Source organism: Phoenix dactylifera, chromosome 5 (genome assembly GCF_051530095.1).
Source record: "Phoenix dactylifera cultivar Ajwa chromosome 5, Ajwa_hap1_PhDact_Kaust_v1.1, whole genome shotgun sequence".
In the NCBI taxonomy this organism is placed as follows: domain Eukaryota; kingdom Viridiplantae; phylum Streptophyta; class Magnoliopsida; order Arecales; family Arecaceae; genus Phoenix; species Phoenix dactylifera.
The window spans coordinates 31112518-31126401 of NC_143194.1; the positions used below are offsets into that span (position 1 = coordinate 31112518).

General features: G+C 36.1%; 1 protein-coding gene across 1 annotated transcript; it reads right to left on the reverse strand.

The window, feature by feature from the left end:
* Positions 1-1569: 1569 nt before the first annotated feature.
* Positions 1570-9727, reverse strand: PEX4 (peroxin4). Its single transcript, XM_008777588.5, has 6 exons — positions 9597-9727; positions 8653-8715; positions 7021-7140; positions 6816-6944; positions 4542-4671; positions 1570-1845 (listed from the first exon to the last, which is right to left on the reverse strand). Exons 2-6 carry the CDS (start codon positions 8656-8658, stop codon positions 1757-1759), a joined length of 474 nt encoding a protein of 157 aa, XP_008775810.1. The 5' UTR covers positions 8659-8715; positions 9597-9727; the 3' UTR covers positions 1570-1756.
* Positions 9728-13884: the final 4157 nt, after the last annotated feature.

Consider the following 13884-nt stretch of genomic DNA (forward strand, 5'->3'; position numbering starts at 1 on the left):
TCTAGCCCACAGGGTATTACAGAATGGCAGGCTACATAAGAAGTCACCTAGTCCGCAGCCCAATTAGTCTTTCTGAATATATGCTTAGCCTAAAAGCCCACTTCATCAATCACTCATCATTATTCAAATATTCTAAAGCAAGTGTGTCCCTCTCCACCGCCGCTTGTCCCTCTCTGAAGTTGAAGGTGGCCGGGAACTTCGCCAACTTTTAGGCCTTCCCTGCCAGTTTCAGAGAATCGGTCCAATCTTGGTTACCTCAAACGTGCTTTCGTCTATCTTGTCCATGGATCCTTACCCTGACCTGGTCTGTGGGATCATGGATTAAATTTCCCTTTTTGAAAACTGGTGGCTCACCTAAGAAAGGATTTGTTCTGGCAAGTGGTTTGTTCTATTATTTTTTTTGGGGTCGTTAAGAGAAGAGTCAAGGAGACTTCTTTTTATTGGCTTGGTCCCTGTAGTTCCCATTAAGAATTTAAGGGGGGCCGGTTTTGAAGTTGAGAGGACACCTGCTCGGGGTTGGTAAAGATTCTTCCTTATCATATGCCCCAACTCTGAGAGAGAGAGAGAGAGAGCATTATAAGTCGTGCATTATATTTTACTTTGAAGAAACGCTGTCCCCATTGAAGACTTGCACTTGGCTGGTGTTTCACAGAAACACAACCTACCAACCTCGTGTAGTTTTCATCTGGTTTCATGGTGCCATCCACGAGGTTTCGTAATCCATTGACTTCAGTAGTTGCGTCCATATTATCTTGTGCTTTTCACCTTTGACGAGCCTGGTCAACGTTTCTTGATACAGGTCACTCAGCTGACTTGTCTTGTTCACATTGCTCCATCTGAATTGGCATGTGAAATGAGATAGAAGCAAAGTGAACGGTGCAAAACAGGTGGTGACTTGTTTGAGTGATCTTTCCACAGTTACCTCACTTACAGTTTTATAAACCATTTTTTTTGCTAAAGCGGGTAAATTATACATGACGAGTACAGATGCACCCAATAAAATCAAAAAATAAAATGGCTTAAAATGCACAATGCGTGTTTTGCACTACACAAAGCTGCACAGCTCTTAATAGCCGCCAATCACCAATCTTAGAGATGAATGACCATGGCCTCCAAAATGGACGTTGCGGCGACTATCTAGAACATAGATAATTGAAACTCAACAATTTGCATTTATACAAAATACAGTGTCCAATATTGACCTAAAAATAAATTACCATTTGACTGCTTTTATTTTTCCTATTTTCAGAAATAAAAATAAAAATATATTATTATTTTTTACTTCTAAAATTATAAATATATTTGATATTATCAATTATTTATAAAAACACATGGCAAAGATAATAAAGATGGAGATATTTGCAGTGATGGCATTGCAGTGGTTATATTGATCGCAAGTCCAAGTCTAGCAGCACCGCAGCAATGGTGACAACAATGGTGGCCATGATATGATATGGAGATGATGGTGATGGCGGCGGTGATGATAGCAACCAAGGCACCAACAACATGACTGAAAGCCACGCATTCCGTATAACAAAATTATGTAGCACTCACTATAAATCCATGATCTCTAGGCAAAAGGTCTATAACCAGTGCCATTCAAATGCATGCAAAGTAACAACATCAAGACCTGGAATTGGAGCTCATAACATAGTAACCAATTTTATCCACATGCATTAACATCACAATAACATTTGGATATGATGGTACACACAATACAAGTGAGTGTCCATACATGATACACTTCTCTTGAAGCTTAACCTTTTTTTGGCATCGCAGCAAGCCTTGTATACATCCTTGCCATCGACCGGTAACCCCTAATGTCTCCAGATCGGAGAAGATTGCCTGCACCAAAAGGAAGATTTCATTCAAAGAGAATGAGGCGTATGAAGGGTCTCTATAAGCAATTCAATGTATATGAGTTTACCACAGGGTCTATCCATTATCCAACACGATATAGTAACACAACAGATAACAGGTGGTTAAATTCAGAAGCGCACATTTTGATATGATAAAAGGTCATAATTTCGCCTCTTGAATTACAAGAACATTAATAGAGCCAAAGGTCAAACTAATACGTTCAGAATTACTAGATCCTTTGTTTTTCCTGAATCATACCTCCTAAGCCATTGACCCTAAGGGCTGAAACTTGTAGAAAAGGAGCAAGGAGTGAGAAAGGGGGAAAACAAATAGGGGAGTAAGAAATAAGCTAATTAAGTCGGAGAAGCACGAGCTGATTTGATTACTACTTTGCTACGGACCAAATCTAGACCGTGATTCCAATTGTAATATTTTACTCCCCTACTTCACTAAGTTGGCCATTCAGGATGCAAAAGGATTGAACCTTCTTCCAAAGAAATCCAAATCAATTATCATGGGTCTTTGACAACAGTGAACCTTGGAATACAGAACTGCCCTCAAATTTGTTTTATTCCCAGTCGAGTTTATTTTTCCATTTGGTTAGAGAGATCAGATATTAATTTGATGATCGGAATTGTGATCTCCTAGCATGAAATTTCATAAACACAAGGCAGAAGAATTTATTGTTCAGAGAGATCAGACATTAATTTGACGATCAGAATCGTGATCTCCTAGCATGAAATTTCATAAACACAAGGTAGACGAATTTATTTTCCATTTGGTTAGAGAGATCAGATAATAATTTGACGATCAGAATCGTGATCTCCTAGCATGAAATTTCATACACACAAGGCAGACGAATTTATTTTTCCATTTGGTTAGCGAGATCAGATATTAATTTGACGATCGGAATTGTGATCTCCTAGCATGAAATTTCATAAACACAAGGCAGAAGAATTTATTGTTCAGAGAGATCAGATATTAATTTGACGATCAGAATCGTGATCTCCCAGCATGAAATTTCATAAACACAAGGTAGACGAATTTATTTTCCACTTGTTTAGAGAGATCAGATAATAATTTGACGATCAGAATCGTGATCTCCTAGCATGAAATTTCATACACACAAGGCAGACGAATTTATTTTTCCATTTGGTTAGCGAGATCAGATATTAATTTGACGATCGGAATTGTGATCTCCTAGCATGAAATTTCATAAACACAAGGCAGAAGAATTTATTGTTCAGAGAGATCAGATATTAATTTGACGATCAGAATCGTGATCTCCCAGCATGAAATTTCATAAACACAAGGTAGACGAATTTATTTTCCACTTGTTTAGAGAGATCAGATAATAATTTGACGATCAGAATCGTGATCTCCTAGCATGAAATTTCATCCACACAAGGCAGACGAATTTATTTTTCCATTTGGTTAGCGAGATCAGATATTAATTTGACGATCAGAATCGTGATCTCCAAGCATGAAATTTCATAAACATGAGGCAGAGCAGTTAGCATGAGAATGCCTATACAATGCAGTCCTTTGCACTGGCCTAAATAGCATAAATATATAGCCTAATAATAATAACAAGATTCATGTTCAATGCAATTTAAGTAGATAGTTGAATGTCTTTTGACCAACTTTCTTTAAAAGGCTGGGTGCAACTTATGAATCAATGAACATGTGAGCTAATATAATCATCATGAGGCTCAGTTTGTATAGATAAGTCTAATGAATGAACGAAGGAACAAATGAATTAATGGAAGGACCACATCAGCAACTATAATTGGAATATGGCTCTTGCGTTATTTGCAGATCCAACTAATTAGTTTAATAGGTTTTCATCATTAATGAAAAGGAACAACATATAGCATGAGCTTCTGAGACTCAACCGATAGGTCTGTAAACTAAGTCACGGTTGCACAGAAACATATCTTCCCGTCTAAGAGGATTTGGAAATGTTGAAACAAGAGGACCCCAGCCCCCTTCCTTCTCTCCCCCCTTGCTCCCTTGTGGTAAAACAACTAAGCCAAGGCATCTCTCCATTGTCCAAACAGCAAAACATGTGCCCAACCATTATGTTTTACTTCCGACAGAATTTCAAAAAGTCTAAATCATGCTTTGACTCTCTCTTTTCCCCTAACAGACCCATACCACTTATGGGTACCATGGAGTAAATGAACATATAACTGAATTGACTGACAACATGAGAAAAAGATCTCCACTAAAACAACAGTTTGTGGTTCAGTTTTCACAAGCCTCAACTCATCAGAGTTAATAGTGTGACACTGCCAACATAATTGCTTAGCAAAAACTTTTGTGTTCTTTTCATCACTATGATAATTGTAACCAAGTACATCCTATCTCAATGAATTCAGATTGCCATTTTCTTAATGGGGCTTAAGCTTAAAAGTCATGAGTAACTTGGTATTATTTTAAAATTTTTTAAGTACTAATAACTATAGTTTCAACAGGTAGAACAAACTTGGAGGAAAAAATGAATCAAAAGCTTATAACAAATCAAGAAGAGTGGCAGCTTTAACTACCTTGAGTCGTATGGGTTGGATATTTTAGTTAATTAAATACAGTGAAAGTCATCTCATAATCAACATTCAAAGTTTGAAAACAAAATGATAAATTGTGTTTTAGTAAATACATGTGTAGCCAAACTGACTAACCTGAATCGCAATTGAGAGGGCTATCAGGTTCTGGATGAGCCATTAAAGCAATTATAGCTCTGCAAACAGACTGAAGGGTCCATGCAGGACTCCAAGCATTCTTCAAGATATCAAGGCAAATCTCCCCAGACTAGAGAACACGAGAAAATGAAATGTTAGAACTACAAGTACACAAGGAATAGAAAATGCTATTTAATTATTCAAGCAAACTTTCATGACAAACATTAGCAATGAAGTTAAAAAATTTCTAACTTCCTGGTATGGTAATGTTAGAACTACAAGTACACAAGGGATAGAAAATGCTATTTAATTATTCCGGCAAACTTTTACGACAAACATTAGCAATGAAGTTAAAAAATATCTAACTTTCTGGTATGGTCAGATATTCTTAGCTACAATTACAAAAAAAACAGATATGCGATGTGATTGAATTTGAATGACCACAAAATGACACCATTATTTGGACATATAATGAAGTAGATTACCTAGAAGACAAGCATCTAAAGGCATCTGCTTCAAGTTTACATAACTTCTCCAATGTTTATTTCTCTTCAGCTAATGAACTGCCCCTGTTTCTTACATACAATGAGATGTAGATCTATTGTCATGGCAGATATGTTATAGCTAGTATCTATTTGAAGACCACCTCTTGTCACAGTTGTGGAGAGATATGATTGTATAATGTCCATGACAGTGGAGAGGCAACATGATGTAAAAGAGAACATGTGATGACTGGAAGGGGGGATCAAAGGGACCATTATGAATTTGGATAGAGTTATCACAAAGAACTTAAGAAGAATTACCACAACAAACACATAAGTTGAACAACCTGCTTAGGACCCTACGTTGGCTGATTATATATAGATTCCAAGAATTAACAGTGTGAAAGATTCTACACAGACTGTATATGTACCTCACCTCAAGAACTCCCACCATAAACAAAATCCTACAAATTAAAATATGTAATGCGGAGAAAACCCTGAAATCTGGAGTAGTTCACAATTTTCATCAATTTTTGACTCTTGAAATTTGACCTTGACCTATATCCATCTAAAAAGATTTTCCCAAAGACCATTGGACCATAAAAAATTCAGGTCATGGCGGTCATATATACTTTTTGGAGGCTGGATAACATACATGAACTTACTTAATTATGCAAATCAATGTGACAGACTTACAGACATCAAGTTCAGTCTATCCTAGCCTTCAGTCAATAATTTCTGCTATTCATGTTTTCCAGCATACAATGCATGAATTCCTTAAGTTCAGGAGGTATATACAGATATATACATACAACTCTTTGAGTTAATTCAAGGTCCTTAAGATATTATTACAATCATATGCCTTAAGTTCAGTAGGTGTATATATATATATATACACAAACTCTTTGAGTTAATTCAAGGTCTTTAAGATATTATTACTATCATATGCTCCTAGTTCCAATATCAGGGTGCCAATCTGTTGATCTATGGCCCATGGTTGCATATCTATGGTCATCAATGGGGTATAACAGTGGTGAAGTGGGGATCCTCTATCTCACCAGGTATCATTCTCCTCTTCCCTGCCTATATGACCCGGTCCTCTGGTGATCCTCTATCTCAGTCATTACCCTCTTCTCCACCTATGTGACCAGGCCCTCCCAATCCTAGGGTTTCTCTAAATTTCTTCCAACGTCCTTCTCTTGCAATCCCAGTTGACCCAAGCTCGAGCTGGCCATTTAGATTGTTAAACTAAGCTCGAGTTAGGGTAAGCTTGTTCATGTTCAGCCTGTTTACACCCCTAAATGTCAGTGACCATAGCACATAGCTTTTAAGCTTTGGTTAACATTTGAAAACGACAACAAAACATGTAGCTACTTTAAGTTGACATTTTCATTATATTGTCTCATATAGTAAAATGTTATATCTGCATTCATAGCTAGAATTCTAGGAGCCTTAGTACTTATAATGAGCTCTTCTTTCTCCTGAGAGAGATTAGAAAGATCCGTATAAGCCAAAAGAGTTTGCACATCAGTTTAATTTATTGATCTCTACACAACATGATGAATGAGACACATGCATATGGGTCATTTAACTAACTTAACGGCACACATAGATTAGGATTAAAGTAATAGCTAAACATCTCCATATGCGCAATGATGCTTTATCTTCTAACAGCTAAATTATCACCTTACTTTTCCTTTTTTTATCTTAAACTATTGCAAAGGCAAGGAGATGGTTGGAAAAAAAAAAGAGTTGCACTATGCAATTCAAATGAAAAGCAAAGACTTCTTACCTTGAAATGCACATTTGGATGGAAAATTTTAGTCAGGAAACGCACTTGTGGAGGTAGCAAAGGGTACTGCTCTGGAATAGCAAATACAAGCTGAAACACACCACCTTCATAAGGAGTTTCTGAAGGTCCCTATATACACAAAAAGAAGATCCTTTAGTTTTATCATGATGCTGCCATTAAAAATACCTTGCTATTACATGCTTACCTTGATAAGAGCAGTCCATTTGAATATGTTAGAATCATCACATACTAACTGGATATCTGGGTCTGCTGCTTTCTCTCGTTGCACCTCTTTGTATTCCTTGAAAAGCCTTGCTCTTGAAGCCTGTAAGAGCAAAAGTTATTGCTTTAAATAAGAATGACGCAATCAGACACAGAGTAATTCTCGCTGCGCTACTTGAAAAGCATTTCATGGTCTGGATGATAATAAAGAAAACCAGGGCTGATATATCCAAGGAGGAAATAAATTAAATTCAAATTTAGCACAGTAAAAATATCATGATTAAATAGAAAAATGTTAATTTATCTATACCGGTCTATTTTATGACTCATAAATCATGATACATCCACGTATATGATTGTAACATTTTTCCGCTTGTCCAAGTTAATAATATAATTACCCTTCATGAACCTTACTTCCAAGTATTGGTATCAGCATCCATAACCTTTACAGGCATATGGTGTATCATGTGTTGGTATGCTATGTTGGTCCAGTACCATGTGTCAGTATGAGGGGTTGCACTAAGTACCAGTTCCCTACCAGTCCTGCATGGTCCAGTAGTTAAAACCTTGCTTATGCCTATGTTTGGACTGAATGTTTAGCTTCATATCCTGGAAAATGGCTTATGATCTGTCACTTGCTCATCCAGGGTCATACTTTATGACTGAAATAATTACTCATGACACTCGTAGGCGAAAGAGCCTGCTTGGGTCTCTGTTAGGCTACAGATTTGTACAAGCTTGAACATAATCTCTTTTTTTGTTGAAATGGTGAAACCTTAAGTCTCGTGCATATTTACTTTTTCGTTTTTTTTAATTTTACCCTTGATCTCATTCACATCTCGTATAGCCCTTAAGTGATGAGCGTATCTTTCCACATATTTATAGAATGGATCAACCCTTATATCTGAATCCTGTAGACATTTAGTGATCATTTCTTACAGGAAGACATATTATACAAATGTTGGCTATCAAATAATTCAAGTGTTGATTAATTATATATATACGCATCTGTTCTAAAAGCCTAATGATTACTAGAAATGGTTCCATAAAGTACATCCAAAATGTAGAACAAGCATTCAGAGCATGAAATATTAACTAACTCAAAAATAAATTTGATTTATAGATGCTTGCCAACTACATCACTGATATTCCACCTCAACAAGATGAAACCAAACCATAAAAACAATTATTGATGGTAAGAATCATGTCGACGCCAACAGAATGCACAAAAATTTTAAATAAAAATGTAATGAATAAGTATTGAAATAGATATCGGCTCATGAATATACATGTTTATCTATTTGTGTCTCTAATTTGTACTGCAAGATTATTAAATCTTCTAATCAGCAGAAAACCTCCAGTTTCATATTCATGGTGTGATGCCTATGTGATATTAAAAATAGTAAAAAAAAACACATATACAGAAAAATATAACACAAATTGCAGATTATACATGCATATTATGTACATTAAAGAACAGAATGAGCATAAGATTTGTCTAACATTATGGATGGTTTTACAATTATTTTAGCACAGGAATATTACGAGCAAATATTTCGCACATGAGATAGGAAAAGAACAGAGAGTAAGTTGCACAAAGAACTGAATTACTGACCTGCATGACTTCTGCTGAACGTACCCCACAACTTAAAAGCCCTGAACTGCAAATGGCCTCGAACTGAAAGCAAATCTCGTTAGGGGTAATGAAACCATTAAATATGTGCAAATTGGAAGATCCATCTCCCAGTGATGTTACTGAAAATTTATCTGTAACACACTAAGGAACAACAGACGGATTCATGATAGCTAAGACCAAGAATTTTTGAAAAACGCCTTCCTACCCAAGTTCCAAACAATACAATCGGCAACATATAGGATAGCTCGCCCTGGGAAAGAACTCATGTCTCTCACTGATCGACTCTATTCACCAAATATTATGTTGGTTAAAAGCATAACCCTTCATGTAAAAAAATTAAAGCAATGTTCCCTTTGCAGCATGCATCGGATCCCAGAACCAAGATAACTGAAAATTTGCGAGTTTTTTTTTTTTCACAAAATAGAGCTAAGAAGTGCCACATAATGTGTGCATTACATAACGATCAAAAACCCGTAAATCCAATAAAAAACACCCAGATAATTTTAACAAAACCTCAGATGGGATCAGAAACGTAATATTTTACCCCTCCCAAGCAACATCAACCAGATCAATAGAGATCCAATTCACCGTTTCAATCAGAAAGACAGACACAGACGCATCAGATTGCCCTAATATATAATATAGTCTAAAATTAATAGACTCTAAGATCCATGGAAGAGCATATAACAACATTCAAGAAAAGATAGCATGTTCCAGAGAATCTATCACACAAAAATCCAAAACTTAATGAATAATCGAAAAAAAATGCCTATCGAGAGAGATGAGAAACAAAAGCAGCCCGAAAGAAAGAGATCAAACAAATTAGGGTTGAAAAAGATTTTTAAAAGAGAAATTAATCTTTTTCAACAGAGAAATTAGGAATGGAGGAGAAAAGGGAAAGAGTGAGGGAAACGGGATCGGACCTTGAGGCTCGAGGAAGAGCAATCGAGAAGCCGTCGAAACGTGTACGGACACCCCAGCTTCGAGAGGGTCAATCGTATAAATCCGCCTAAGAGACAGTTTCGTGTTTCGCGAAACCTCCTCTCCAGTTTTATTTACTGATATAACCGGTTAACAAGGTGTTTTATGAAAAATATTTAAATGCACATTGAACTAGTTTCGGCACGCCGATGGACGAGACTAATTCAAACATCAACTAGAATTCTATTCACTAATGTGGCTCGTTAATTCTAAGACTTTATAGAAGTTATATGTAAATACTTTAAAACAAAGCACGTAATGAAAATCGAGTTTGGATTCGGATTGTAAGCTCACATCCAAACTTGATTAATAATTAAATTTAAATTCAAGATTAAGATTTTTTAAGATTTAATTTAGCATATGACTTAGTGCAACTAGCCAAGTATTAATAATTTTTAAAACTAAAAGGACTCTTTTTTTTGGTAAATTATAATATAAAAAAGCATATATAAAAAGTAGAGGTTTGATTTACAAAAATCTAATCATTTTTAAAATAGATTTAAAATTTCTACCTATGTTTGGTGTCACTGAAATATAGTCATAGTCTAAATACCAACACAATGTAGTTATTGAAGTATTTCTAAGATTTAAATACTACATGTAAGCCAATATTAGCTTTAACACAATTATCATCAAAGTAGAGCTGAGAGCAGTATGTGAATATCTCATTTATGTGAGGTTCGTTCTGCATATAGATTATATTTATCTTGAAGAGAATTCTACCATGGTGATCGAATCGTCTTTTTTTTTCTTTTGGTCAAATTTTTTTTTGACTTTATGAGCTGCGCTCATGCAAAATCAATGTGAGTTGTTCGTGTGAGTTGCCAGAAAAAACAAAAAAAAAAAAAAAATATATGCAAAGATTTTTAACCTGATTAAAACTAGCGTCGGCAAAGCAGCTGCCAATGTTGGCTTCGCATGTGAGTCCAATACATTGTAAATTCGTGTACCGTCGTTGTTAGATTAAAACCAATGTCGTAAAAAAGAGCGGAGAATGCACCAATTGAACGGCCAAGATACATCAAGAACTTGGGGTCCACTGTCGGTATCGTTCGCCGGAAGGCACCGCCCCTGTAGGGTAAACCCTGCACAAAACCCTCCTCTTCTTCTTCCCAGGCGCGCAGCTCCGAAGACGCAACGAAAAGAGAAGGAGAGAAAAATGTGCGCTTCTTCTCTCCTGTTCCGATCAAGGGTTTCGGCTCGGACCATTTCGATGGCTCTGAGGCCCTCCAAGAAAGCGATCCAATTCGAAATATCTCAATCGACGTCGAGCTCATGCTCGCAGATCTCGTCTCCCAGGAGGCGCATTTCTTGCATTTCAAGGTCAGAGCTTTCGGTTTCTTTGGTTATTTTTAATTTTTTCTTTAAATATTTCGCAAAGGAATGATTTGGATACGTGTTATAACTGTTATTGATTAGGTCAGCGACGTGTTCGAGCTGTTTGGTGTCGATGCTGCCTCTCCACAGCGCGATTGCTTCTGCTCGTCTGCGATCGGTCCTCTCCGCGGAGTCACAAAGTTGGGGAATGATTCCGCAAGGTTGCTCTTTTTTTTCCTTTCATATTATCCGTATACACACACACACAGTGACACACACACACACACACACACACACACACACACACACATATATATATTGTCAATTTTTGCTTTTTCTTGAATTCTTAAACCTTTTTCAAATTCTTACATGAAACATGAAAAAAAGAAAATGGTCATGAACGAAGAAAATTTTAGATGATACGTTGTTTTCAAAATTTCTGTTAGTGTTTTGTGACAATGGTGTTCATCTGTTCTTCCTCGATATAACTACTTTTTCCATTTTATTTTATTTTTTTTATTGAAAGCTGCAATTATATTTTTTATCTTGAGGAAGAAGAAATTGAGTCTCTGAACATATCGGTGAATTTATTTTAGAAACCTTTTGTGATTTAATGACTGTAATACTTCAGGAAATATAAGCTTCTTTCGCTGTATTTTCTTGATTTTGATACCTAGCAGCCAGAATCTCTTGCCCAAGGATGTTGCATACACTCTAGAATCTGGTCTTAACTCATACACTTTCTTCCTGATTTCTTGGACGATTGTTGTAGTCATTCCCCCTTGCAATCAGTCTTTATATCGCTTGTACCATAAAATGGGTATGTCCTAACTGTCTAAAATTTAGTTAAATCAAGACACTGAAATCGGGTGAGTTTCTTGTGAGTGTTACTTTACCATACCCATTCTCTAGCCCACTGGTCTAGTTTTGAATAGCACAGAATCAAGAATATGGTTTTTGGAAGGCCTCTTGGTTATGGTCCAAAATATATGATATCCTATACAGTTACAAGTACTCCAATGGAAATATTCTGTTGCTTTGATGGAGGGTTAATCTTATGTTATCTTAATTTGTAAGGCTAATGTCATCTGTCTTCACCAAAGGGAACCAAAGACAAATGAAGATGTGCAAGATATTCTCATTTACTTAGAAATGTTTGGATTATAGGTATCCTGTTTGTGTCAATATCTTTTCATCATCCTATGAGAAAGTTGTGATGGTTATAGACTTTTTAATTGTTAACTTTTTGAACAATCCTAAGCATTTAGCTGTTGAATTCTAAGGGCCTATTGTATTTCAGTTCCATTCACCTGCTATTTCTTTGTTTATGTTTGATTGCTTTTTCAAACCTTTAAAAAATTCATAAGCATGGCCTTCAATTATTCTCTTCCAGAAATAAAATTTGTTTTAGGGCTAAATATTTAAGGGAATTCTAAGGCATGATTCCTCTATGGGATGACTTACCAACTAGTGACAAAAATGCCAATGGCATTGAACTGAACATACATGAAGATCCCACTACAATACACTACCCATCGCCATAGTAAATTTTAAAGAGGTTTATAGACATTCATATTATACCCAATTGACAATACTTGTTGTAGACTTACACCATAGGAAGCTTGGATACAGATTAAGTGATGGTACGGTACTGTCTCATATTGTCACGTACTCGCGGAGCACTACCATCTGCACCAGTATCAATCCTATTAGGGCAGGACGAGACGACAATAGGTAACCATAGTGGTTTTATGTCAAGGCTGTCAGCACCTATTATGATAAGGTCAATTTAACCACATACGTTATACGTTATCACTTCGTTACTTTGTTGAATCAGGCTCTGATCATTGGAGGTATGAGACTGCAATCACACTTACAACAGGGTCAGCTTCCCAAGATGATAGCCTCGCTTATATGATGATAGAGTTACAAAATAACTTAATTGAGTCTATGAATGACTGTCTTCAGTCTTCATGCTGCTGTATCGATCATATGGAGAATCTTTCGATAAATTTAAGTTTTTGATTAATGTATATAATATGTCATTATTAAGTAAAAGCATGCATGTGCATTAGCTTGTTATATATATTACTGCTTGTTTAGTAGGCATCTAGCTCAAATTTCAGCATAAATTTAAATATTCTTTTCAATTTTTTTTAGTGAAAAATATTTAGTGTGAGATCAAAATAATTATATGAATTATCTTCCATATTCATGGTGGAAGATAAACCGTACAAAATTAGATATTCATACTGTGAAAAAAAGATGAGAGGCAGGTTGTGTCAATTCCAAGATGCTCTTGTTAAGTGGGCTGTCAATATTATAGCATGTCTTAAAAGGCTACCATGTTCATCTTCAAGTAGTAGAGTTTTTACTTTTCCAGGCCACATTTGGATGCCTGATTCCTTAATTGGGGAGTGCCAAATAGAGATGGTTAAGAAAGAAGAGAGGTGGGGAATGATGGGGATCATCAATCCATATCCCTCTATTCTTTTGGATATGGAAGAAACCTTTGAACAGGTGATTTCCAGTTCGTTGGAGAAGTTGGATCTATAAGATCGCGTGCACCTCATTTTTCAGCCAACCATCCTCTGATCTTTTTCCCTGCCCCATGTGGAGACATTGCATGAATATGGTGTTATAGGCATCCAAATTCTATACATGCCCATGAGTGATGGACTATATTTATTTGCTTAATCTTTGCTATTACCTAGACCTATGAAGTCATTGAAGAGTCCATGAAAGATGTTAGGCTGCAGGGAGTTCTCTGGTGTAGTATGGAAACCCTACAATACATGAAATGTCAACAAGGTGGCTGACTTGTTTTTGAAGCACTAGACATGAGCTGGCTAAATATGATTTTTTTTTTCTGTGAAAACAGTGTAAATATGATTACTAAGTAGTTTTTAAAAG

Coding starts and splice junctions, on each gene's coding strand:
- PEX4 (XM_008777588.5), bottom strand. Junction 6,945..7,020: donor AATGGACTGCTCTTATCAAG/GTAAGCATGTAA, acceptor TTGTGTATATAG/GGACCTTCAGAAACTCCTTA. Junction 4,672..6,815: donor ATCCAAATGTGCATTTCAAG/GTAAGAAGTCTT, acceptor CGTGTTCTCTAG/TCTGGGGAGATTTGCCTTGA.